Genomic DNA, 25,756 nt, shown 5'->3' with positions numbered 1-25,756 from the left:
CCATGGAGATGCCGGGGATCGAACCCGGGGCCTCATACATGCAAAGCATGCGCTCTACCACTGAGCTACATCCCCTGCCCTAAGGCCGTTGTTTTCCGAAATTCTCTGCTAGATTCTAATCTTAATTTTTTTCTAATTAAATTTTGTATATTTAAATGTGTGTTGAGTTTTAGAAAAAGCAAATCAAAATAAATCATTTGTTTCTCCCAAATAGGCCTGTTTTTTATAAACTGACAGCTAAAATTCTAGCTAATACTGGAACCAAGGAACAAAAGGGAAGTAGAACTATTCTTTTTTGTTTGTTTTTGATGGAGGTGCTGGGAATGAATCTTTTTTTTTAAATTAAATTTGCGTGAGGTAACATTGGTTAATGACATTATGTAAATTTCAGGGGTACAACTTTATCATACCAGACCTGCATACTCTACCGTGTGCTCACCACCAGAAGTCTCGTCTCCTTCCGTCGCCACACAGTTGACCCCCTCTACCCTCTTCATCCTCCCCACCCCCGGCCCCTCGGGCACTCACCATACTGTTGGAAACAGACCTATTCTTGAATGTTGCTTCTCGCAAACAGACACAAGGGAAGGAAGATGAAAGAATTTCTTTCCAATAAAGAAGGGTGTTGCCCACTTGCACCTCTACCAAGGAATCTCTGGTTTCCTGTCTTTAAAACCATTTCAACCTTCAGTGGCTTTAAGGTCTGCACACCGGCTTGAAGATTTTTTTTTCCTCCCGAAAGAACTTTTCCGAGTATAAAAATAAGCGAACTAAAGAGAAACAGATCCCACTCCCAGAACCATGGCTTAAACGCAGAGGAAGGAACCCCTTCGCCTTGGTGCACTGAAAAGAGCCACCTGCTGTGCAGGAGCCCGTCTCCCTTCTGGAGCGCTCCTGCAGCACACCCGGGGACAAAAGTCACAACGTGTAGTGTCTTTCTGGTCATCGGGGTGCCACTCAGTCGTGAAGGAATGGGAGAGGGGCAAGTAGAGGGCAGAAAACTGAGGCTGCACCTCCTCTCCGGAGTGCCCGAGATTCCCAGGCAGGGAACCGAGTCACTTACTGTGATGGAGAGATCACCGCCACAATGTCCCGGCCTCCTGGTCCCCAGTCAGCTCCCTCACAGCTGGCTGATGCCTGAAATGTCACAGTGAGAGGTCTCAGTGAGCTGGATTCGGCCCCGAAGATTTTATCACCGCATCTCGGGGGACCTCCTCTGTGAAATGGCGATTTTACTAGTACCTACTTCACAGGGTGGGGGTGACCACTGAACAAAGGCCACGTGGAAGGGTTAGAACAATGCCCGGTACAAGGGCTGAGCTCTGAGATGTGAGTTCTTATGGTCAGCCATGCTGTTGTATGGACTCTAGTGAAGAGCCGCTGCTGCCCACGGTCCTCCCGGTTGAACCGGCTTTTCGTGGGTGTTGTTCCGGGGAACCAGACGTACGAGAGGGCGCGGGCAGGGGCGGCGCGGGTGCCAGTGCAGGCCGTGCCCTGGCCTTCCTCCTCCAGCTCAGGGGGCGGCCGTGGGGGAGCCCTGGGACAAGGACAGGAGGATGGTGTGCAGGTGGCCGTGGTATTTCGGACGTGGTTTGGGAGGAGCCAAAGGGATTGTACTCAGTCAGCAGGTGCTCTCTTGCCAGCTTGTGGTGCTCAAAACAAACTTGATTACGTTTCCTCCCACATAAAACTCCTAGTGTGGCCTTGGAGGCCCTCTGTGACTTGGTCTCTGTTGATGCTGCTAATGTCCTCCCTGCCCCTCCCTGCTCAGGGCACCCCAGCCACAACGGCTTCCTGGCCAGTCCTCAGGCAGGCGGGTTCCTCGTCACCTCAGGGCCTTTGCACGCCCCACCCGCTCTGTCTCGAAGCCATTTCCCAGCCCGGTTCATGGTTTGCTCCTCCTCATTGTCTGGGTCCTCAGGGAGACCGTCCTGGCACGTCCCCCAAGGGGCCTGTGGCGCTCACACGCTCCCTGTCCCCCCCCCTCTGATGTGTTTGGTTTTCCTTCGTAGCGTTTGTCACGCTTGAAGCCTGTTTTGTACTTTTTGCCTGTGCCCCTCACTAGCCCGCCAACTCAGGAGGGCAAGGCCTTGCCTGTCTTGTTTCCTGCCGTATCCCCAGTGCCTACCACAGCGCCTGGCACATGATAAGTGCTCAGAAGGCGTTTGTGGGACGACATGAAAAGAATAAACAAACTAATAAACAAACGAAAGCACAGGAAACAAGAAGGATGAGGCCTCTGTGTGGGAAGTTGAGTCTGCAGCTGAGTTAAGACCCGATAACCTCTGAGTTCAGAGTCTCCCTGCCGCCTGTCGCAAATCCATCAGCATTTTCCGAGAGTCAGCCTCTGAGCCAGGGGACACAGAAAGCTGGAACGTTTGGGGCAGAATGAGCAAGTGTAGGCCTTGGGAGTTGACAGTTTTGCCCTGGGAAACCATTGTATAAATCACACACTGTACAGTAGCCCTGTGGGCAAGCAGGAAATGGACACTAATGGGTCAGTGGGAGAAAACGGTTTCTCCCTTGTGGCCTTGTGACACTGGGAAGCCAGGGCATGGGTGGGACCAGGCAGCCGATAGACAGCCGCCTGGCGAATGTCGCTTGGCTGGCAGGTTTACTCTTCCAGAGAAAGGAAATGTCTATGAAAGTCAAAGAACTTGATTTGTACAAAATAAAATTGAACGGAAAAAAACATTTAATTTGTTTTTGAGAGAGATGCAAAAGTACAAGGAAAGGATAAAATAGTTATGAGGCCTCCCCGTCGGGGAATCGAACCCCGGTCTCCCGCGTGACAGGCGGGGATACTCACCACTATACTAACGAGGATGAGCCCTGCAGGGTGACCTCCTCATCCGTCCATATGGAAACAGTGCTTTCCGGATCCGGCGCCGGTGGCCTCCGCGGGCCTTCGCAGGCGCGGGTCGAGCGGCCGACTTCCCTGGGGCGCGGGGAGACCTGCTTGAGTCTGCGGCGGCGCTGAATCCCCAGAAACGGAGAAACGCGCAAGCGGAGAAAGGGCGCGACTTCCTGCCTCCGCGGGCCCCCAGAGGCGGGGGATGTAGCTCAGTGGTAGAGCGCATGCTTTGCATGTATGAGGCCCCGGGTTCAATCCCCGGCATCTCCACCTCTTGGCTTTGCACATGTCTTTTTGAAAGCCTTTCCTTTAAGGCATATACCCGAAGATTTACCCGATTTATTTTTTCCTACTAGAGCGCTAAACAACGAGAAGTCCCATCTAGTTCCATCTTGAAGAGGCCGTTTCCTGCTCGGTTCATGATTTAGAAGCGAGCGTTCAGAGCGCAGACATCAATAAATAGAAAGCAAAAATTAACGAACAAGCAACAAACATGAAACAGATTCATCACAAAACAGAAATGGAGTCGCGGAACCTCTTGTCCTTGTTGGATTTCCGCAGATGGGAGCCTCGAGGAAGACCCCATCCCCTCTGGCTCCCGGTGGATACCGCTCTGAGTTGTTTTAAAAAAAGTAAAGCTCTTTTACTAGATGGGAAAAAAAAAAAAAAACAAACCAAACCGTGCTCTTATTTACTTATTTTCACCCCTCCGGAGTTGAAAAGGAGAGCTGCCGAAACCCGGGATCGAACCAGGGACCTTTAGATCTTCAGTCTAACGCTCTCCCAACTGAGCTATTTCGGCGGCTGCGAAAACCGGTTTTTCTTCCACTCCTACTTGTCTTAACAGCCCTGAGTCATCCGTCCGGAGACCCGACGCCAGGAAACTAAAATCAACTGCAATCCGCTCCTGCCGGGTTTGCCCGGCACCTGTGTGTAATGCCCCCTCGCGTCTTTCCAGGCCACCGCCTTCGAGAAGCTTCCCCTTGGTCACGCCTTGCAACACGACCCCAGCCCCTAAGTGTTTATTGTTGGCTTAGGCATTGTTTTGTTTTCCTTGTCCGTACTCCATCTTCCTGGCTAGAATGACCACCCTAGGAGAAGCAAGGACGTCATCTGTCTGCGTCACTGCTGACTGCCTCCGGGTTTAGGACAGTGCTTAATACACATTTGATTAATTAATCAACGAACGAACGAACGAATGCAAGAATCCTACCTGGCTCAGGGCTCGGGTTTCCTAAACTCACGTCTCTGTGCAAGTGAACAAGGCTGTCCTTGGCAGCCCGAGCCGGGCAGGGACGCTGACCATCCCAAGGCCCGGGGAATGACGCACAGGCCTGAATGTGGCCTTCCTCGAGGCGGTGAGTGCCTCACATCCGGCCTCCACGCAGGGCCACCCCACCTGCGGCACCTGCTCAGCGTCTAGGCACGAAGAGATCAACAAGTCGGCGTCCAGGTGCGGCGCTCCCTGTCTCCCTTCCCTTTGGGAAACGGGTGTGTGTGGGTGGGAAGATCCTTCCTGGTGTGAAGCGATTTCCTAAGTGTTTGCCAGCGCCTGGCTCATCCACACACAAACCGTAGGGATGGGATGGAATATGGAGGATGCCGCAGTAAGGGAAGCGGGGAGCTGGGAAGACCTCAGGAAAAGCTCTCAGGCAGAAGGGACAGCTGGTGCAAAGGAAGGCCCTGAGGCTGGACCCAGGTCAGTGAGGAAGGAACCGAGAGTCTGCGTGGAAGAGGTGAGGGCGGGGGTGGGGGGTCGGAGGGACAAGGTGCAGGGCAAGGACGAGGACGTGGGCAGAGGCCAGATGTTGCCAAGCCTCCGAGGTGAAGGGTTTGGATTTTCTTCCAACTGCACGTGGGAAGTATGACTGTGACAGAGTTCGTCTGGGTGTGTCGTCCACTCCTGGTCTCTGTGCTGTGACAAGTCATCCCTGGGGAGGGGATGGGTGACGGCTGAGTTCCTTTTGAGGACCTGTCATTAGGCAGATAAGGGGAGTTCACCGAAAGCCTCTCCCTACATTTACTGTTTTTCAAGGACCTTCGATTCAAAACGATCTATATGCGAAGTGGCATATTCTGAACTCTTCCAGGAGCGGAGCAAGGGTGGAGCCACAGGGGACCCCTGCTGCTGCTCTTCACGAACGGACCGTAAATCTTTAAAAACTATGGAGTGTGTCATTCTGATGAAAATGGAATAAGAAAGACAGGAAGGAAACGAAGGGAAGGGAGGGCGGCAAGAAAATGGGGAAGGGAAAACGAGGAAAAGAAAGCAGGGAGGGAGACAGGAAAGCAAAGCTGAACAGCCCAGAGAGACAAGAATGGAAAGTCAAGGAGTCGCTCCCACCGTCGCCCCGTCCTTCCCCCGAGAGGGGACCAGTGTCCAGAGTAGACGATGATTTACGTGACCTTGGGCAGGTTGCACGCGCTGGCATTTCATCACCTGACCAATGTGATAAAGTTACGCCTACTGACAAGGCCATAAAGCGCTGTCGAACACTGCCCAGTCCATGGTAATTGCCCCATATGATCGTCAGCTACTGACCAGGAACACGTGTGTGAAAACACACTCGATATACCTGCTACATCACGTACCTTCTGGGGAACCCCGTCGACCCACAGTCCAGTGCCCAGTTTTCTTTACTCAATAGGGCCGAGGGGAAGGCTATCTTCTGGAAGCGTCCCCTAATTTTTCATAACGTTTGCAGGTACAATTGCAGGGGACACGCACGAGGCCGTGCCTATCTCCGAGCATTTAAAAGGTTTGCGCAGCCTCCCCGTCGGGGAATCGAACCCCGGTCTCCCGCGTGACAGGCGGGGATACTCACCACTATACTAACGAGGATGAGCCCTGATTGCAGTCTTCCACGTTGGTCCATATAGATATGGTGTTCTCTTCCTGGGGCATCCGCTCGTCCCAGGCTGGGCCTTGGCAGGTGCAGAGCTTGATCGGCGGACATTCACCGGGGCGCAGAGAGACCGTTTGAATCGACGAAGACGCTGAGCATTCAGAAGGGAATGCGTGCAAACAGAGACAAACTGTGAATTTCTATAGTCCTGCAGCAGCTGGAGCCAGGGGATGTAGCTCAGTGGTAGAGCGCATGCTTTGCATGTATGAGGCCCCGGGTTCAATCCCCGGCATCTCCACCTTTTACCCCCAAGTCACGAGGCTATTCGTAGGGGTCCTAGCAGGAAAGGGGACCCAGACGCTCCTCGTCAGCGAGCCCGGGAAGAAAGCTCCCTGGGATAGGGCGTCGCTAATAAAGGTCCCGGTTTCCCAAGCACAGACACACCCGGTTCCTCTGCTGGCGAGTCGAAGTTAGTAGCTGGTTTTTTGGGAAGGGGGGAGAGAGATACAGCAGGGGACCACCTGCACTTTTAAACTAACACTCCGAGTTATTCGTGTCACCAAGCAGTTACTCAGGGACTCATAGGTGACCAATGCCAGGTAACGTTCATGCACTGGTGCTCTACCGTGTGCCCAGGGAGAGTTCAAGGATCTTGGTTTCTCTGGAAAGACAGGCCAGGCGTCCCTGCCCCCCTGGGCTTGAGACTCCAGCTGAGTCCAACAACAAGCAAGGAGCGGTAAGTGTCGTGGAGACGAAGGGCGAAGAGATGGAGGCCGCGGGAGGGAGGCTGTGTGTGTGTGTGTTTGTGGGGGCAGCTGCTGGAGATACTTTGTCGGGGTGCTGTCTGCGGAAACAGGAAACGGCAGGCGCCAAGGCCCTGCGGCTGAGGGTGTGGGGTGCGCTCTGGTCGCAGAGACAGAAAGGAAACTCTGTGCATGGGGTTTACAGGTGTAAGGAAGCAGGGGTTCCAACTCCCAAGAGGTTGAAGTCCTGCTGTATCGGCGCATGATCCGATTTTGGTTTTAGAGGCTCCCCCTGGCGGCCGCATGGAGGACGCTCCAGGGCCCGCAGGCAGGACGCGGGGATCAGGCTGGAATCCCAAGATCGGTCCGGGAAGGAGGTGGAGAGGAGGGTGCAGGAGTGGAGGTGGGGAGCATGCGGGGGCTGTGGACAAATTCTGGGGGTACAGTGGCAGAACTCACAGGTGGCCTGGACGTGCGTGGGAGACAAGGGGAAATCTACTTGGGGGCACTCTGAAGTTAGCCACCAGGCTGTGGGGAAGTGAACAGTTTTGGAATATTGAACGCATACTGTTGCTTTGTCTTACTATTACGAACTTACATTATGGACCTTGGGCAGTTAGATTGTGATAGCACAAATCAATTTAGGAAAAACACCGACATTTGGAAGAATTTGGGTGTTTTTCCTAAAACACCCAAAATTTAGGAGAAGTGAGAGGAACTGACCCCCCAGTGGGCTCCTGGTGCAGGGGACCAGCACGGACAGGCGGGTGAGTGTCCATCGGCAAGTTCCTCCACACGTGCGCGGGGAAGGTGGGTGCCCCTGACCACCCCACATTCAGGTTCCCTAGGACTCACAAGACTTCTACGCCAAGATTTATTTATTGAAAACAAACAGAAGAGATTTTATTTATTATTAGAGAAAGGGAGGGAGGGGAAAACAATGTGTGGTTGCCCCTCGTGTGCCCCCTACTGGGTACCTGGCCCACAACCTAGGCATGTACCTTGACTGGGATTTGAACCTGCAACCCTTTGGTTCGCAGGCCAGTGCTCAATCCATTGAGCCACACTGGCCAGGGCTGGGCGAAGATTATAGTGAGGGGAGCTGCCCACGGGGGAGACGCCCGTCCTCATGCCCCCTGAAGGAGAGGGCGAGGAGCCTGGGGCCCTGCGTCGCTGTCAGGAGGGTGCTCTCAGCGGCTCCGCCCCCCTAGCCATGCTGCTCCACACAAGACTAATGTAGTCCATGGAGCATGTTTAGGAAGGGGACCAGCACGAGAGGTACACCACCATCCGCCACATAATAAATAGTCATTAAAAAAGCCACCCCTAGGACAGACTGCCCGGGACAGCAGCAAGCCGTGACCAGAATCAGGCAGAGATGAACGAGGGCTTCCAGAGGGGCCAGAGGGGCCCCGCCGGAAACAGGCTGCTGTCACCCCCTCGGCGGTCCTCAGGAGGCCGCGGCCCTGCGGCCAGCACCGGGGTCAGCAGCCTGAGGCCGGCGGCCAGGCTTTCTCGACGGCGGCGTGCAGGGCCTGTGGAAGCCACTCGCAGTACTCGGCCAGCAGGTCTGCAGGGGCAGGAGGACAGTGTCAAGCACTCGGTGCCCGGCCACCCGCTGCAGGCAGAGCTGCCTCCCGCCACGCCTGGGCTGCCGTGGCTGGCCCCGTCCCGCCCACCCCCGCCCCGTGCCGGGGGGCCTGCTGCGGGCTAACTCACACTTGGGGTTTTTCTTCCAAGCAGCCAGCAAGGCGTCTCGGCAGTTGGCGTTCTCAGCAATGAGGGCTCTCAGGAGACTCTCCGTCCTGGGCTGCAGCCTAGGGGGGCGGGTGTGGGTCATCCCGTCGCCCACAGGCTGGCCACGGCTAGGCCAGCCCTGCCCGGGCGGGTGAAGGGTCCCCTGCCCTCCACCGTGCTGGGGACGTTGGCTGGACAGAGGGTCCAGACCCGTTACCTCTCCGACCCCAGGCCCCACCACTTGCACCTTTGCTGCCTCTGATCTGCCCGCCCTGGCCCTTCTCATCCCTGAGCACCTGCCCGCCCATGCTGCTTCTGCCTGCTGCGCACCCCATCGAGAACCTTCCTCCAGATTTCTGCTTGGCTCAGAGCCCCGCCTGCCCCCAGTCCGCCCAGGCAGTCTCCTGATGGACCCCACGTTGCCACCTCTGCAGCCACCTGGATGGGCTGTGCTGTCTCGTCATCTCCCACTACAGACGTCCCCAAGGGGATGGTGCCGCGCCTGTATCCCAGTGGGACCATCTGCTGGCAGGGCGCCTGGCCCCATGCCCCAGCCGGGCCCCTGGGAGCACCCGCCTGCTTCCAGGCCCCCCACCCCGCCTGGGAAGCCAGCCTCAGGAGCGGGCAGGTGTCTTCTTCGGGTGGCTGCGAGCAGAAAGGCAGCTGCAGCGGAGGGGGCAGGGGCAGAGGGGCGCAGGCGGGCCTGGGCTCAGGCGGCAGGAGGCCCTCAGGGCCTCAGGCTTGCAGGGAACCTGCTGCCAGCACCCAGCAGCTCGATGCTGGGGTGACCAGTGTCTCCCCAAAAGCCCGTTCCACCCAGAACCTCAGAACGTGACCTTATTTGGAAAGAGGGTCTTTGGAGATGTAATTGACTAAGATGAGGTCGCATTGGACTGGAGTGGGCCCTGAGCCCCATGACGCTGTGCTTATGAGAGGACAGGGGGGACAGCCACGCGAGGACAGAGGTGGAGATATCCAAGCGATGTGGCTGCAAGCCAGGGAACACCTGGGGCCACCAGGAGCTGGAAGAGGCAGGAGGACCCTCCCCTGGAGCCCTTGGAAGAACCACAGCCCCACTGAGAGCTTGATTTTGAATTTCTGGCCTCCACAACTACAAAAGAACATATTTCTACTGTTTCATTCCTCTTAGTTAAAGGCGATTTGTCATGGTGGCCCAGAACACCGACGGCAGCTTCTGCCACTGCCTGCCACCCTGCCGCACCCCAGAAAGGCTGTACCTGGCCCACGTCTTCAGCATCGTGCTGGGGCTGGACAGCAAACAGCCCTGATGTGCGGCCAGCTCGGGGAAGACCTGAGCAGAGATCACAGGATGGGGCGCGGTCCCAGGCTCACCTCAGCCCACGACACCAAGGAAGGGGCGAGGGGAAGCACCAGGCACCTACCTGCCCTTCCAGCAGAAAGCGGGCAAAGTGCTTGTAGCAGTCGAGGCCCTCTGGAAAATCCACCTGGACGGCGGGGAGCGGCCAGCCGACGCGATCTGGTGGCAGGAACCAGTGAAGGGCCAGGATGGACCCCGCCAGACTCTCCAGCCCAGCACCGAGCCCTGGACCCCACCCACAAGAGGAACAGGAGGCCTGGGGCGGCACCACCCAAGACACACACGTCTCCTAGTGCAGGGCACGGGACTACGTGTGTGCCGAAGCCTTCGGGGGGGTCGCCCAACTCACAGAACAGGCTGGTTCGGTGGCAGAGCACGCGTCCCGTCTCGGGGCAGTAGGCAGGGGGCGGCTCCTCCAGGGGCTTGTCGAACTGGCAGTAGGCAGGCAGCAGGGCCGGGACCCACTGGACCTCCACGCTCGAGACGCCTGGGCCCGGGAGGGAGGGGCGGGGTCAGAGGCGGCACTGCCGTGGGAGGGGCTCGGGCGCTCTGCTCACGGGGGCCACAGCGGGTGGGGCCAGGGCCGGCCACCAGCTTGCTACCTTTCATGTACATCTTGGTGGTCTCCACGATCTCCTGGTAGACCACGAAGTCGGGGAGCTCTCTGAAGAGGACGGAGCTGGGGTGAATGAAGACGGGGTCGTCCAGCAGGGGCGTCTGCAGAGAGAGGGTGGGTGGGCCCAAGCCTAGGAGACGTGAGCACCTGGGGAGACGAACCCACGGGAACCCTACTGCGTGCCCAGCTGGGGAAGCAGGAGAGCTTGCTGTGCACACGCACGGTCCGATGAGCGGTGTCCGGCCGTGAGAAGACACCGACCCGCGCACCGGCACGCGGCAGCACGGACCTCCGAATCGTCGTGCTGGCCTGGAGAAGCCAGGCGAACAAGGCCCCGTGTTGTACAATCCCGTTCGCACCAAATATTCAGAATAAGCAAACCAGATGCAGAACGTGGACTCGCGGGCGGGAGGTGAAGAGAAAGTGGGGTGACGAGAATGTTCTAAGACTGACTAGGGACGGGCACAAAACTCCACGAATGGACTAAAAGCCGCGGAACGGCACACTCTGAAACAGTGAATCGCGTGGCATGTGACTTGTATCTCAGTCAAGCAGTTACGAAGGTGCCGTTGGGGTGAGGCTGATGCCTAAGGAGGCTGTGACCACCACACACACCACCCTGTGCCCTGGTGGGGACCACGGCTGAGGACAGGTCCTCCCAGACCCCAGGGTCCCCCGGCTGCCCCCCAGGTGTGCTGGCCACTCCCAGGCCGGCAGGACGTGCGACAGGGTGAGGAGGAAGGGGCGCCCGGGCTCAGCGACTGCCACGTTGCCCGTCCCCTGGCCGGCGCCTGACCTTGTAGGCGTTCCTCCACTTCTCGTCTACCAGGTCCTCGCTCTGGACCTTGCGGGCCAGGTGGTCCCCCAGGCCGGCCATCACGATCTGCCGCAGGTAAGTCACCTGGCTGTCAGAAGGCGGTTGCATCTTGGGGTCCACGAAGAGCCCGGCTTCGGGGCACACGGCGTTCACTGCAGGGGAGCCGGGTGTGAGGGCCTGGGCTGGGGCTGGCTGCACCCTGACCTCCTGGGAGGCCCCACCTGCTCCGCGCGGAGCTCCGCCTCCGCAGCTGCTGGCCACGGCCCCTCCGCACTGAGCCGCAGGAAGACGAGCCCGGCAGACCGAGCCCACTGCCCGCCCCACGGCTGGGCCCTCCTGCTCCCGGGGACAAAGCCCACTCTGGGTTCTGCCAGCCCGAGTCCTGGCCCTGCTGCCGTCTGGAAAGCAGATGCGATCAAAGCTCCAACTGCCTGCTCAGCCCCCAAGGTGGCGTCGAGGATGAAGCCGCTGCCACAGGTGTGAGGACAGTAGCCCGGAGACAGCCCAGAGGCACGCAGGCCCCTGTACACCCCAGAAGCCAAGGCCGGGCCCTGCTCGGGAGCAGAGAGGCCCAGGATGAGGCCAGGAGTGGGAGGGGAGGAGCCAGGGACAGCTGGTCCAGGCCAGAGTCAGGACAGAGGGTGACGAGAGGGATGTCACCAAGAAAACAACAAGACAGAAGAGTGTGAGCGTGTCCCCCAAGGACCTCCAAGGTGTGAGTACTGGTGTTGCGGTTACGAATGAATTTTAGTGAGTAGGTGAATTTGCAAATAGGGAATCGGTGAATGACTGGGGAGCAACTGTACGTGCAAAACATTGCTCCGAACACCTTTCAACACGGAAGGGGTCACGTCCTCTGCGGGGACCGCCCGAGGACAGGGGACGCGGGGAGTCCCCGAGACTTGCGCTGGGCCACACCTGCGGTGGTCAGCTGGCCCCGCAGACGCCGGATCTCCACCATGGCCTTGTACCGCAGCCCATTGGCCTCGCAGAACTGGGGCGAGCAGCCCACGTACTCGCAGGCTCCCACGGCGCCTGCAGAAGAGGGATGTGCTCACTCGCCGCCCCTGCCGCCGCGGCGGCACCCCCCCCCCCCCACGCCTGACACGCACCCAGCAGCACCATGAGGTCCCCGAGTTTCAGGGAAGCCCCTTGGCCGGCCCAAACCCTCTTCATCTTGGCTACCCGGGCCCGCTTGCTCTTCAGCCTGGTCAGCTCCTCATCGCTGGCGGCCGGCCTGCAACACAACACCCCCCGGCTACTGCCCTGGCCGACAGCCATGGGGACGGGCAGGCCCCAATCCAGCAGGCTCAGGGACTTAGGGACGGAGATGCTGCCTGGTGGGGTCACTGACATGATTAAGATCTTAGGCTCTGGCTCAAAAGTCACCTCTGGCACCCAAGAAGACAAGAAATGGGCCCATGTCCACCCCAGCAAGCACACGTGCAGACAGCAACATAATGATGTCATATGCTGCCACGCCGTTTGTGAGCAACAGTAGAAAGCCCTGGAACCGTTGACACAGTGCCAGGTGTGGCCCAGGGAGCGCACCGCTCTCGCGGCTCCTGGACCCGAGGGCAGCCGCTGGCACCCGGGTCGGGGTCTGGCCTTGTCTGTGGCCCTTCACTTGTAGTATCTAATTTAACCCTCACAACTCAGTTACTAACACCTCGCCCCCACTGTCCAGATGGGGAAGGTGAGGCGCAGAGAGGCGAGGCCACCGTTCCAGGGTCACACAGCTCGGAAGTGGCAGGGGGAGATCTGAACCCCGGTGGCCTGGCCCAGGCTCGGGGCTCTCAGCCCTCATGCCACGGAGCCCTGACACAGCATCGTCCGAGGGACAGGCAGATTCTGTAGTGACCAGGACACCGGCGGGCTCAGGGAGGACGGGGGCCTCGTGCGGCCACCTGATGAGCCAGTTCTCCACCGCAGGCGGGGTTCCAGGCCCCGTCAGCCCCGGGGCCCCCTCGGCCGGGGCCGGCCCCTGGCCGGCCGCAAGCCCACCTGTCCAGCTCCTCGAACAGCTCCCGGACGGTCATGGCGGCCACGAGGGTGATGGCGTAGGGCAGGCAGCCGTGCTGCCGGCTCAGCGCCAGCATCTTGGCGTAGCGGGGTGCCACGGGGAACGTGGCCATGGTTCTGCCCAGCGCGGTGATGGGGCGGCTCAGCCGGGAGTGCTGCAGCTGCTTCATCCTGGAGGACAGAGGCCCGCGCACAGGTGGGCTTGGGGACAGACGCGGGCTGCGGCCATGGCGGGGACAGGGCTCTCCCTCCCCCCGCTACCTTTCTGCCTTGTGGGGCGCCTGCAGGGCCCCCAGCGCAATCAGCAGCTCCTCAGCGGCCATGAGGGCCTCCACGGACGGAGGGGTCGGGAAGGGGAAGTTGACCACCTGGAGGCGGGGACACAGGTAGGAGATGGCCACCAACGGCGCGAGCGAGCAGTGGCCGCGAGAGAGAGCAAGGCCGGGCCTGTCCCAAGCACCACGCATGTCGACCAGCGATCACCTGGAGCCAGGGAAGGGTGGATGGGGAGTGAGTCCTAAAGGATAGGGGTGCCTTTGGGTACGGGGTTCCTCTCTCGGGCTGCTCCACCTCTGCTGGAGTGGGGGGAGGCACGTGGTCCCGTCCCCTGCACTGAGGACTCAGTGGATAGGCTACTCTGACTACCAGGACAGTGCCGTGGGGGCCGGGCCCTTCCGTCTGCCTGCTCCCCGTGGCTGGGCACGACCCCGGGCTCGGCTCCCGGGCCACGGCGACGGGGAGCCAGCGCACGAGGGGCTGGGGCCGCCCCAGCAGAGCGCCCCCGACACGGCACCGTGGCGCAACGGCAGGGCTGGGGGCTGTGGCCGACCTTTTCGATGTTGAGCGCTTTCATCTGAAGGACCAGGTCTTCCACAGGCCTCCGGGCGATCTCAGGGGGAGGAAAGGGCTCAAAGTCCCCGAACACGGCGGAGGAATAGAGCCTGAGGGGACAGGGCCCAGCAACTCAGAAACCTAAGCGGACACCGGCCACGCTCGGCCGAGGCACGCAACGTGGGCTGTGACGCAGGCCGGGGTGTGCGCCCCGTCCCGCCCTCGCGTCGCGACTCGCCCGTGAGACGGGCTGAGCTGGCAGCGGCGTCGTGCGGACCGGGGAGGACTTCCGGGGTCGCACGCAGAGTCCTTACCACAGGGCCGGGCATTTCAACCACTTACTTCTTACGGGTGTTTTTGGTGCAGTTTCTCAGCTTTGTTTGTAATTTAAAACAGTGTTGAAAACAACAGCAATAAAGCTACTATACAGTAACAGTGCAGAGAGTGAAATAAACATTTACCAAGGTCACCGCCGAGGAGGATCAAACATCCACGTTTACAACCCAACAATAAAAAACCAAAGAACCACATAGAAGCAAAAGGCCTGGCTTCAGCAGCTTGGGGAGCACCCGGGGACAGTCCCCAGCGGGACGAGAGATCCGCTCCTCCTGCTCCCTGGGTGCGGCTGCCGCAGAGTGTCCCTGGCGTCCCCGCAAAGGGCCCCAGGGGCCTCACCTGTAGCAGTGGCCGGGCTCTGTCCGGCCGGCTCGCCCCGCCCGCTGGTCTGCTGAGGCCTGGGAGATCCAGGAGATGCGGAAGGAGGACACACCGGTCACTCGGTCGTAGTGCCGCTTCTTGACTTTCCCACAGTCCACCACGTACTTGATGCCCGGGATGGTGAGGGACGTCTCAGCCACGTTGGTGGCCACTACACACAGTCGGGTCCCCTCTGGGGGAGGTTGGAAGACCTAGGGTAGCAGGCAGAGGCCACGAAAAACCCACCCAGATCAGGAAAGAATCATGTGGGGACAGAGCCAGGTTTCTCCCTCCAAGACGCCAGCTAGGCTGCGCACGCCCGGGAGGTGACCGGGCGGACCAGTCGGCCCCTCGGCCCAGGGGCCTGCCCCGCCCCCACCCCGCTGCCAGCGGGAGGCTCCCGGCCGCTACCTGGGCTTGCTTCTCCGGGGCCAGCAGCGAGTAGAGCGGGAGCACATGCAGGGGGAGCGAGGCGTCCGGCTGCTCGCCTGCAGGGGAGGCAGAGGCCTGCTGCTATGCCCGGTGCCCCCGGCAGGAGCCGGCCCCTTTCTGCCCGCACCCTGGCCCGCCTGCCAGGGAGGCCCCCGTGCCAGCCATGCCGCCGACCGGCGAGGAGGCCAAGCCTGGGTCGATGGAGGGCTCAGGCTCCCACGGCTCGCCCCGCGGCCGGACCGGACAGGGAGAGCCCAGCCCGCTGTAGAATCTCTTCCTCGAACCGGGCCCCACAGCCGGCTTGGGTGCCCTCGGGCTGCCCTGGACGCCCTGGGCGGGATGTGGAAGGTGCTGGGGCCACCTCTGTACGGAAGGCTCCAGCAAGCACCCTCTGGAGTCGGACACGCCTCCCAGGGGGGCACTGAGGCGCGTAAACCCTCAGCCATGCTGAGCCCGCGGGGCCCATTACTACCCTCACGCCACACCCTGGAGGGCCTGGTGGGCGCGAGGCAGTTTCTGGGAGCAGCCGGCAGCCCCGGCTCTGTCGGAGCCCGGCGCCAGGGAGGATCAGAGGCTTGCGGCCCCCAAGCGAGGGCGGGGCGGAGGGCCTGGGGCCCCAGGGACACCCACTACGCGCACGAGCTGCAGGCATGTGTGCTGGAGGCCGCACCTGCATCCTCCCCACCGTCCCCCAAGTCCAGGTCCAGGTCGGAGCCCAGGGCCGCCTCCTCGTCGTCCACCTCGGCCTCCCTGTCCTCGTCCCCTTCGCCCACCGGCAGCACCGAGTAACTGTCCAAGCTGATCTGGGGCAGCGTCTACGGGAAACAAGACACCGGGACCACGGGCTGCAGGGGACCCATGTGGCACCGTCTGCCAAGAGCAGGAAAAGCCAGGACAAGCCCAGCTCTGCCGCTGTGAGCCACACCACCTCTTCCTGCTTCACTTTCTTCATCTAAGAACTGGGGACCACAGGATGGTAAGCCAACGCAGAGAGGAACGCAGGACGCGGCCTGGCGTGCTGCCACGCGCGGCGCGGTCGGTGACCGCCACGTGACGACGCTGTGGCTCAGGCACTCTGGGCCCAGCCCCCGGAAGCTTCCTCCGGGACCACAGCACAGGAGCCTTGGTCTTGCACGTCACCGCTGGCCCCGCGGCCTCTGGGACAGTGCCTTCCAACAGCAGGCCCCCTGCAGTACAGAGGGACTAGGCCCCTGCTGTCTGGTATAGTCACCAGCATCCGCGGTGGCCACCAGGCACCTGACCTGAGTCTGATGACTGGGGAGGGGGAGCTTAATTTTACTTCTTTAATTGAACTTCTATCTACACAGCCAACCACGAGGGGGGCGGGGCAGGGAGGTGGCAGCCACCACACAGACGAGGCAGCTTCAGAGCCCCCGCCTCCCTCTACCTACCGCCGCCTGAGCCTTCCTCGCCCTCGCCCGAGACTTCTTAAACCTCCTCGTTTCTTCTGCCGAATCCTCCTGGTCTTCCTTTTCTGGAAGAGGTGGGCAGATCAGAGAGGGAAGACACCCCGTGGCCAGTGCCAGGACTCTGCTCCTCACTGTGAGGGGCATGGTCACTGGCTGGTGGCCTTTGCTGGGGGGACGGGCGGGCAGGCAAAGGTGCAGTTCTCAGACAGGGACGTGCCTCCCGCTCACCTGGCAGCCGGGGCCTGGCGTGCGGAAAGGCCCTCCGGAGCCTGCGGCACAGCGCGTGCACCTCGGCCTGCCCCGTCAGGAACACCAGGATGCCGCCTGCGGGAGGCCGAGCTGAACCAGGGGACGTGGGTGGGCACCGGCAGCCCCCACACGGACTGAGCGCGCCAGGGCGGGCACTCCACAGGTACCGCCCAACCTGGCGGCGCCAGATCGGGAAGGAGGGACGCAAAGGACACCCGCTCACAGCTGCTCACGGCAGCTGCGCCTGTGGCAGCTGAAGAGGAGGACGCGACCCAGTGCCCGTCAGCGGGTGAACGGACAAATGGACGTGGTCCTCCCACACTCTGATGTGACCCGGCCACGGGACGGACCCAAGTTCTGACACGCGCACCATGCAAGTGACCCCGGAGGGCATGACGCCGAGTGTGAGCAGCAGACACAGGAAGCCGCGCGCTGCGCGGCCCCATTTCACATGGGGGACGCACAACAGGGGCATCTGCAGAGGCGGGAAGGTCTCGCCAACTTCAGGAACAGTGCCAGGTAGATACTGTGACCGAGCAGGAGCGAAGGCGCCTGGGGCTCGAGAGTGCGACTCGGGAGGACACACCTGTTCCTCTGCCCTGTGCCTGCGGGCTCCCGTGCCAGCTGACACCGGCCGGGGCCCTTCGTGTTGTCCTGCCATCAGACGCAGACCAACGCCACCCCTGTCAGTCACCGCAGCCTCACAAAAGTTTGGGTGCGACTCGGCAGGGCAGGCGCTGTGAACGCTCTGGGACCAGTGAGGAAACTGAGGCACGGCAAGGACAAGCAACCACCTGGGCCACCCGGAGGTGGGCCGAGCCCCCGCTGCCAGCGCCCCCGCCCGCCCTGGGTCTGGGAGGGAGGCCTGGCGGGGCCGCACCTGCCGGCAGCATGCGGTGAATCTTGCACACCTTCCGGAAGCACTCGCCAGGGTAGTCCTCCAGCGGCGTCCGCTTGTTAAAATGCACCGTCACCGGGAACTGCCGGGACTCCACCTGCGACGGACGCCCCACGGGCGAGCGTCAGCCCAGGCTCGGTCCCTCCCCGTCCTGGACTCTCCGACCGGAAGTCCCCCTCTGGTGCTCGGGCACCTCCTCGCTGTTGAGGCTGACAGGGCCCTGCCCACCCTGCCGCCCACAGCCAGAGCATCACCTTGATGACAGGGGGCGGCTTGGGGAAGAGCCGCTGGTTCTGCGTGAAATCCTCCACCCTCAGCGTGGCCGACATGACGAGTAGCTTCAGCGGCTTCAGCCTCTGCAGGGTGAGCAACAGGCTCAGGGACCGCGGCCGCCCAGGACCGGGCAGGGCCCTGCCCCCAGCCGCCATGCTGGCTGCCGAAGACCCCAGAAAGGGCGGAGAAGTGAGCGGAAGCAGAATCTCCTCTCCCAGGGTGGAGGCCTGTTCAGCGGGGTCCCTACGTCCCCAAAGTTAAGCTGCAAGGGTGGCATGAGCCTGGGGTCCCCTCACGCCCCTCAGCCCCCACCCCCACCCGCTGCCTTCGGCCCCAGCTCAGAGCCTCTCTGAAGGAAGCGCAGAGGCCAGACCAGGGGCCCCGCTCCCTGGCCGCGACGGCCGGCACGCCGCACACGGCTGCCCCGTCAGATGAGCGTCCTGCGTTTGGAAGCCTCAGACAGCGCCGGGCCGCTCCCAGGGGGGCTGGGCGGCCACCGCCCCAGGCCAGGTTACACTGAGGGCGGGGATGGCAAGGGGGGAGGGCTGACAGCGGGCTGGACACGGGGTGCCGGGCTCCGACCCGAGAGCACAGCAGTGGCCGGCGGCCCCATCTCTGGATCCCGAGCACTTGGTGGGGGCCTGAGGCCGACTCCAGGGGGGCCTGGCCGGCCATGGACTCCTTGCTGGAGCCTCTACATCTGGACGGAGGGAAGGACGGCAGTTGCCACAGCTGGACCCAGGCCTCCTGTACAGGCCACTACGCCGAGGCCCGGGAGACCGGGTCCCAGCAGCCGCCGCCGCCTGGGTACTGGCCGGGGGACGAGGGGCTCTGGCTCCCCACCCCCCGCCCTACCTTCGCCCGGAGTGACACTATGCGGGACAGGAGGCCGATGAGGATGTCCGTGTAGACACTGCGCTCGTGGGCTTCATCGATGATCACCACCTTGTACTTCAGCAGCAGGAAGTCCTGGGCGGTGGAGGCCGTGGCGTGAGGCCGGCCAGCCCAGGCCCGAGCCACCCCGGGGTTATGTCACGCCTCCAAACATGCCTGACACCAGGAACAGACCCCAGCCTGCAACCCCCCCCGCCCTGCTGGGGCCTCCGCGCCCTCACCCGAACAGCGGGGTCGCAGCGCCCACCCTGCGGGGCCCTGGGGGAGCTTCGGTGACAGGGACGCCTGCGAAGTGCCCGGGGAGCGGGGGCCTGGCAGAAAAAGGGCAGCTGGGGTTCATCAGACTGGACCTGCCAAGTGCGGCGCCTGAGGGCTGCAGAGGGCGGGGCCTGGGCTACTGCACGCCGCACAGAAAGGGGGCGCCGCTCCCCAAACCAGGCTCACAGCCACCTTCCTGAGACCCCGGCCACCTGCGAGGTAGAGCAGGGAGTCGCCGCCACCCTCGCGACCCAGCCCAGCCTGGCCCAGGGGCTCACAGGCCAGTGAGGGGCAGTGCGCACGTGGCTAAGGCGCACGTCTGCGAACCCAACCGCAATGCGACCTCGGGCTCACACTTAGTGCACACCCGCTGGGCGCTGTGTAAGGGGCTCTCATGCGTTACACAGCTGCTGTAACGCAAAACTGTCACACGAGGAAGGGGCTCACTCGCCAGTCAAGACGCTACGGCCCAGAGAGGCTAAGTAACTCGCCCAAGGTCACATAGCCATAGCCGCTGGCACGCCAGCTGCTCGCATGCGCACAGGCTTCCTAACTCCACGCCGCCTACGCTCGCTGGCCTGTCTTCAGAGATCAGACGAGCAACCCACCTTCTGGATTTCCTTGAGCAGCACACCGTCCGTCATGAACTTGATTCTGGTCTCTTCGGTCACGTTCCCTTCATATCGGATCTGATAGGAGACGACCCTGCGGGGACAGGGCAGGTGAGTCCCGCAGGGGCCCAGCTGGCTGGGGCTGCGGCTCCACGCGGGCCCCCAGCCCCCGACAGTGGGCGTGCAGAAAACCTTCCCTAAGACGTGAGGAGACCCGTCTGAGGTACGGAAGTGACGCTCCCACCCAGGGCCCTCAGCAGGGATGATGGCCCGTGCGCTGCTCAGCTCTCCCGGGACAGCTGACCCCTGGCAGGGCCAGAGGCCCACCCGCCGCACCCGCAGGGGCCGAGCGCTCACCGCTGCGACAGGTTCATCTCCTTGGCCACGCGCTGGGACATGGCCATGGCGGCCACTCGGCGGGGCTCTGTGACGCCGATGATGCTGTCACCACTGGGGGACAGAGGCAGCCACACATCAGCAGGGCCTCGCCCCTCCCCCACGCCGCCGTCGGTCCCAAAGCCCCATGCAGTTCCAAGGCAGGATTCACTGCACAGAGGAGGCCCTCGCTGGGGACCAGGGACGTGCACACCAGGCAGGCACCTCGGCACCGCTGAGCAGCAAAAGGGAACGGGCTGCCCGCCAGCTCAAAGGAGATGGCCTGACAGGGTCGTGCGATGGGGACCAGGCACGGAGCCTGCCTGGGGAACAGAGGCTGGGCTGGGCTGTACGGGAGGCAGGCACGCTGGCCCGGGGCTGGCGCCCGGGACCCGGGTCTCGGGAGGGTTCCCGCCCCTCCCTGACGGATAAGGGGGCTCTGTGTGCGGGACTGTTCAGGCTGACACCGGCTGTCCTGCGGGGCGTCGGGCATTGGGGGACCAGCTGGGCAGAGGGGGGCCGAGGTGACCAGCCCCCCGATAACACCTGGGCGCTCAGTCTCTCATGGGCTCCCCCGGTGGAGGACACACCACACCTCAGCTTGTGGCCGGAGGGAGTAAAGGTGGCCTGGGTGACTCGGCCGGGAGCCCGTGTTCCCGAGACGTGGCCCCGCGGGCCTTTCCCTCTGTGACTGGGCTTCGCGTCCTTGTGCTGGGCTGGAGCGTGACCCTGACCCCGAGGACACGCTGAGTCCCCTGCGCCCTCCCTCCCAGCCCATCACTGAGCCTGGGGCGGCCTTGGGGACCCGACCACATGGGTCATGAATGCCAACAAAAGGAGACACGCTATTCCTTGTGCCAGGGACCGATCTAAGTGCTTTACACAAATCGAGCCATTTCATCGACAGAGCAACCCTGGAGAGTCAGTGTGAGGACACTCTGTGACCGCTCCGGAAGCGAGGCCCAGAGACCAGAACCAGCTTGCCCCGGCCACGGAGCAAGTGACTGGCAGGGCCCGGACCGGGTCATGGGGAGGCCGCGCTCGTGAGGACTCCGGGGGCCCGCGTCCCGCCAGCCGCCTGGCCCACCTGCTGTAGCCCGCTTCGTAGAGAAACTGGGGCACCTGCGTGGTCTTCCCGCTGCCGGTCTCGCCGCACACGATGACGATGGGGTGCTCGGCCACCGCCTCCATGATTGCTTGTTCTTCAGAGAGAATCGGGAGCTTCAGGCGCTCTTCCTGCAGAGAGAGGGAGTCAGCGCTGGAAGCGGGGGGCCCTACAGAACGGCGGAGGGGACAAGGGGACTTTGCTCAAAAACTACACCGGGCAGCACGGTATCTACAAAGGTGGTGGCCGGCATGCGGCTGGCACGTGGACACGGGGCCCCACGTGTGTCCATCAGTGAATGGAAGCCTTGAGCCTTGGGGAAGGGGACAGAGCCACAAGCAGGGCCCTTCAGAAAGCAAGACCCATCGTCACCGGGGGCAGCCTGGCTGGTGCAGAGTGGCCCGAGACACTGGAACTCGGCTGTGCCGGTGCGGTCGACACATATGGCGCAGGTGATGCAACCTGCCCAAGTCAAAGGGACGCTCCCTCCTTTCCCAGCGCCCCTGCCGCTTCAGCCCTCGCTGTGCGACCCGAGTTCTCATTACAGACACCGGTGTCTCAAACCTGCATTTCCGGGGAGCGGTTCACAGGGACGAAGATGGCGGGCTTCACCGGGGGCCTGGCCAGGGAGGAGGCCGCAGCCAGAGGGGCTGAAGGAGCTGCAGGGGTCCTGGCAGGAGGGGGCGGGCCACTGGGCACCGGGCTCTCCCCCGCGTCCCCTGGCTGAGCTGGCGGCAGAGGTGGCGCCATCATTCCTGCCCCGGCGTCCACCTGCTCAGCGGCCGGGGCCTCGTCGGGTTCGGACTCCACGGAGGACTCAGACTCTCCCTCTGACTCTTGGAAACGGCGCTTCCGGCCGGCCCCGCTGAGGCTGTTGATCTTCTCCTGACCTGGGGCTGTGACCTCATCAGCCTTCCTGCCGGGAGAGCCAGAGGTCAACCACAGAGGCCCTCGGATGGACAGACCGTAGCAGCTCCAGGTTCCAGCGTGGGTCGGAGGCCACGACCCCACCTGCCCCAGGGCCTTCGCACTTGCTCTGCATAGGCTTCGGAAGGGGTTGACCGACTCACTCTTTGGCGTGGTACATGCGGTCCCCAGTGCCCAGCTTGGACGTGGTGTAGTAGAGCCTCAGCTCTGTTTCCGAAACCTGGACCTCACTCAGCTTCTGCAGCATCTGTGCGCGCTGGGGAGGGGCAAGAGCGTTAGACGTGCGGTGGCATCACAACCCTCTCCTCAAAGGGGTGGGAGACTCTACATAAAACTTCAGCACGGCGGACGCCAGTGGCCTTTTTAAACTGACAGTCACAGCGCAACCACATGCCGCGTGGCGTTCTCACACCGACGGATGCGTACGAGAGGCGGGAGCTTGGGGCTGCTCCGCACCCCCTGGCGGGGTCTGGGGCGGGAGAGCGCCGCTCTCTGCCTCACTGTGTCACGACAGGCCGTCCTGGTCCAAAAGCGGCCTGCGAGGCCGTGCCCACTGGTTTCCTCCCCTCAGGGAGCAGTTCACAAGTTCATTATTCTTGAAGTTAGACATTTTATATGTGCCTCTATACATACTTTTCCCAATCAACAGAGGAAAAAAACAAGGTTCAGAACAGCAGAAATAAGTCCTGCGCGGGCTTTTAAAAGGGCACACGGAACAGTAAGTGCTCTGGGGGATGAGCGTCAGCGCGGCTCATGGGAGACTGACTGTCCCCTGCTGGCGTCACAGCCCCCTGCGCGGTGACCCTGACAGAGCATCGGAGGTGACCTGGTGGGGTCTCAGGATCGGGGCTCCTCAGTCTCCCCACTGCCATGTCTGGGGCTCAAACCCTCCCGTCCCTCTCCCGTCTGCAGACCCGGACGGCGCAGGCGTACCTGGCTCTTCTTCTCCTTCTGTTCTAAGATTTTCTGTAGCGCTTTCCGCTCTTTCTTGGTCAGAGGCTTCTTCCTCTTTGACGGCGGAGGGGCCTTGGTCTTCTTTTTCTTCTTCCCCAGCAAGACGAGGGCATTGCTGGCATCGACTCCCTTCAACGCACCCTTCTCTGAAAGGACACGTTCGCCTGACCCTCAGCCCCGGGGCCAGGGAGTAGAGATGCTGGCAGATTCACAGTTCCCCTCAACGCTGGTGTCCTCCGGGGCCCCCCAGCCCTTCGTGGGAGCCCCCTGACGCCCCACAGGAATGGGGGTGCAGACCCAGCCCATTTCACATTCACTCAACCCACCCAGCCAGCACCTGCCACGGGTTGGCTCTGCTGGGAGCCAGGGCACCCTCGTCCCAGTGTGGAGGAAGAGAAAAGGGGGTACACACTGTAACAGTGTCTTCCTCAGTGTGGGGGCCTGCTCTCAGCGGGTCTGCAAAATCAAAGCTATTCTCATAACATTACCACGACGTACCAAATTTGTGCCCTGTCTATTTTTAAATGTCACAGTCTGAAAGCACACAACGCAGGCCCAGGCCCAGCCCCAGCCCCCGCATCGCTCCCGACTCCACCGAGTGCAGCCCCTTGGTGAGGGATGGTTTGTGCCTGGCACCTGACACTGGGGTTCCCTCTGCAGTGTCCCGCAGGGGCTGCGCCCAGTTCTCTGATTCACTCACTGCTCAGGCCCTGCCCGCGTTTATGTAAACAGCAAGAGAGGCTGTGGGGCCGTCCTTAAGAAGAATGAGACAATAGCAAGCAATAGGGCTGTCCCCACAGCCAGTCCACCCTGTGGCCCAGGAGGCCCTAGGTGACCCTACGCCCCACTTTTAAATTTCATCTCCACTCAGCCCTTCAGGTCCAGACTCAAACGCCGCTTTCTCTGCGCCCGCGCGCGCCCCGTCCACCCCAAGCAACACAACCCGCCCATTCGCCCCTCCCGTTCATCTCCTTAGCGCTGACAGCCATACAACGGCCCGTGTCTGTTGGGCGTTTGCCCCCTGCCTGTCTCCCAGGACAGCTAAGCTCGGCAGGGCAGGGTTTGTGTCCTTGAGTCTCCTGTTCTGTTACGCCTCCAGGGCCTAGGAGCTCTCGGCACTTCGCAGGCGCTCCTGCTAAAAAGGAGTGTCGAGCAGCCTGGCGATGAACGGGCAGTTCTGGGCTCGGAGCTTGAGGGCCGGGAGGTAACCGACGCCCTCAGGACGGCTGAAGTGAACTTACTTTCTTGCCCCAACTCGCCACGCTGGGCTGGCCTCTGAGCGAGAGAAACCCCGAGTATTGCTCAAATTCAGGTAAAATTAGACTGTCACTACCCGGGAGCCCTACACCCCCACCGGCCGGCCCTGGACGCGAGCCCCTGGGTAGCCCTTCTACCGAAACCCAGCCCCTGGGACGCCTTACCCTCTAGTTCCAGCAGCACGGGGGGCGGCTCTGGGGGACCCTTCGAAGGGCCGGGGGGCGCCTGCTGGCGTCCCTTGACGTTGTATCGCCGGCGCAGCCTCCCCATGACGCCCTGGTCCTGCTCAGTTCTGGCCGGGGTCCCCTGCTGCGCACCCCGAAGCCCGGCCCACGTGGGTTTGCAGACTACCGCTGAGGCCAGAAAACTTCCGGACTGAGCTCTCGCGAGAGCTGGGGCTACCCGGGCCGCCGGGGGCGGGGCTGGGGCTGGGCCATGTGGAAAGGCGGGGCCGAGCTGGAGGAGGGGCGGGGCCCATTTTAAGGAGGCTGTTTTCACTTGGTGTAGTCTGAGTCTCTTAATTTGAGTTATTTACTAATATTAATTTGGCTCTTTAGGAGTGGAACTGTTTTGTCACCTTTAAAAAGATAACCCTGCCCCTAATACAAACATCTCTCCTTTTTCTCATTTATATTTTCTGATATTCTTGTAACATACATTAGTTATGTAGTAAAAAAAGCACTAAATATTTCCATTCCAGGGACAGAAGAAACGGAAGGAGAAGTCATCTATTAGCTTTAAACTCTCAGTACACCTCACATTGTCTGCAGCACACTCGGCGATGCTACATTTCCTGACTCCTGTAATTATCTTGCGAACAGAACGGTTATAGCGCGTCACCTTTTTTTCCTGTTAACAGCGTTAGCTTGCTAAGAGCAAACCTTTGATATCAGACAAAAAGGTGAAGGCACTAGGAGTTAGTTCAGAACTTTAGAAAGGATGACGTTATTTTAAGAAACTCCCAGGAAAAACATTTGAAGACTCTAGAATGAGATCTGGCTGCAGAGCAGGCAAGCAATGAACAGTTGTGGACTGCAGGAACGGGCGAAGGAAGGGTGTGATCGAACTTGGATAAACGCCCCTCCTTGCCCCAAACGAAAACAAAACCCTATGAACACCCAAGGGATGCATGAGGATTTGGGCAATATACATAGGGACTTGTTTAAAGGTTATACATCCATTTAAATAGTTGTTCATAGGTTTTTAATTGCTTAGGATGCTACCAATCCAGTATTTTTAAATATATTCATTTCATTAAATAAAGTGTGCTCACTTTTAAATTGCTAAGTTGGTCATAGTACATTCTCCTATAGTTTCTTCTAAAATATCGTGAACCAGAAGACTCTCTTCAGAAGCCATGTAGAGCATTTGAGCCCTGGCCGGTGGTGGCTCAGTTGGCTGTGTGTTATACTGCTAAACAAGAAGTTGCTGGTTCCCTTCCTGGTCAGGACACGCTGGTGTTTTTCTCCCTTTCTCCATCCCTTCCCTTCTCTCTAAAAAGGAAGGAAGGAAGGAAGGAAGAAAAGAAGGAAGGAAGGAAGGAAGGGTGGGCATTACACACAGCAAGGAAAAAAAGACGTATACACAACATG

The 25,756-nt window shown here is 61.0% G+C and overlaps 1 protein-coding gene and 6 non-coding genes across 7 annotated transcripts; 2 read left to right on the top strand and 5 right to left on the bottom strand.

Moving 5' to 3' along the window:
• Positions 1-3: 3 nt before the first annotated feature.
• Positions 4-75, bottom strand: TRNAA-UGC (transfer RNA alanine (anticodon UGC)). Its single transcript has one exon. It is a non-coding gene; the product is annotated as a tRNA-Ala (tRNA).
• Positions 76-2,754: 2,679 nt separating this feature from the next.
• Positions 2,755-2,826, bottom strand: TRNAD-GUC (transfer RNA aspartic acid (anticodon GUC)). Its single transcript has one exon. It is a non-coding gene; the product is annotated as a tRNA-Asp (tRNA).
• A 226-nt stretch (positions 2,827-3,052) lies between these two features.
• TRNAA-UGC (transfer RNA alanine (anticodon UGC)) lies at positions 3,053-3,124 on the top strand. The gene has a single exon. It is a non-coding gene; the product is annotated as a tRNA-Ala (tRNA).
• Positions 3,125-3,583: 459 nt separating this feature from the next.
• Positions 3,584-3,656, bottom strand: TRNAF-GAA (transfer RNA phenylalanine (anticodon GAA)). The gene has a single exon. It is a non-coding gene; the product is annotated as a tRNA-Phe (tRNA).
• A 1,968-nt stretch (positions 3,657-5,624) lies between these two features.
• TRNAD-GUC (transfer RNA aspartic acid (anticodon GUC)) lies at positions 5,625-5,696 on the bottom strand. The gene has a single exon. It is a non-coding gene; the product is annotated as a tRNA-Asp (tRNA).
• Positions 5,697-5,926: 230 nt separating this feature from the next.
• On the top strand, positions 5,927-5,998 carry TRNAA-UGC (transfer RNA alanine (anticodon UGC)). Its single transcript has one exon. It is a non-coding gene; the product is annotated as a tRNA-Ala (tRNA).
• A 1,588-nt stretch (positions 5,999-7,586) lies between these two features.
• On the bottom strand, positions 7,587-24,519 carry DHX37 (DEAH-box helicase 37). The gene is made up of 27 exons (XM_054594051.1): positions 24,329-24,519; positions 22,887-23,053; positions 22,097-22,209; positions 21,591-21,942; positions 21,009-21,157; positions 19,904-19,996; positions 19,544-19,640; positions 18,639-18,752; positions 17,765-17,866; positions 17,493-17,607; positions 16,592-16,687; positions 16,346-16,428; positions 15,604-15,748; positions 14,913-14,989; positions 14,481-14,713; positions 13,804-13,915; positions 13,236-13,342; positions 12,957-13,145; positions 12,065-12,189; positions 11,871-11,987; positions 10,932-11,104; positions 10,122-10,236; positions 9,869-10,006; positions 9,584-9,678; positions 9,419-9,492; positions 8,163-8,260; positions 7,587-8,013 (listed from the first exon to the last, which is right to left on the bottom strand). Exons 1-27 carry the CDS (start codon positions 24,432-24,434, stop codon positions 7,928-7,930), a joined length of 3,471 nt encoding a protein of 1,156 aa, XP_054450026.1. The 5' UTR covers positions 24,435-24,519; the 3' UTR covers positions 7,587-7,927.
• Between the last annotated feature and the right edge of the window lie 1,237 nt (positions 24,520-25,756).

Source organism: Pteronotus mesoamericanus, unplaced genomic scaffold (genome assembly GCF_021234165.1).
Source record: "Pteronotus mesoamericanus isolate MK-2021 breed Mesoamerican mustached bat unplaced genomic scaffold, CSHL_Meso_final scaffold_507, whole genome shotgun sequence".
Classification (NCBI taxonomy): Eukaryota; Metazoa; Chordata; class Mammalia; order Chiroptera; family Mormoopidae; genus Pteronotus; species Pteronotus mesoamericanus.
This window is presented reverse-complemented; position numbering and strand designations above follow the sequence as displayed.

What these genes read in the sequence shown, in the direction of transcription:
- DHX37 (XM_054594051.1), bottom strand. Translation starts at nt 24,434, where the DNA reads ATGGGGAGGCTGCGCCGGCGATACAACGTCAAGGGACGCCAGCAGGCG. An exon ending in CGCATGTACCACGCCAAAGA is followed by an intron (nt 21,943 to 22,096) that starts GTGAGTCGGTCA and finishes CTCTCCCGGCAG; the next exon opens with GAAGGCTGATGAGGTCACAG. An exon ending in GCTTTCTGCTGGAAGGGCAG is followed by an intron (nt 9,493 to 9,583) that starts GTAGGTGCCTGG and finishes ATCTCTGCTCAG; the next exon opens with GTCTTCCCCGAGCTGGCCGC.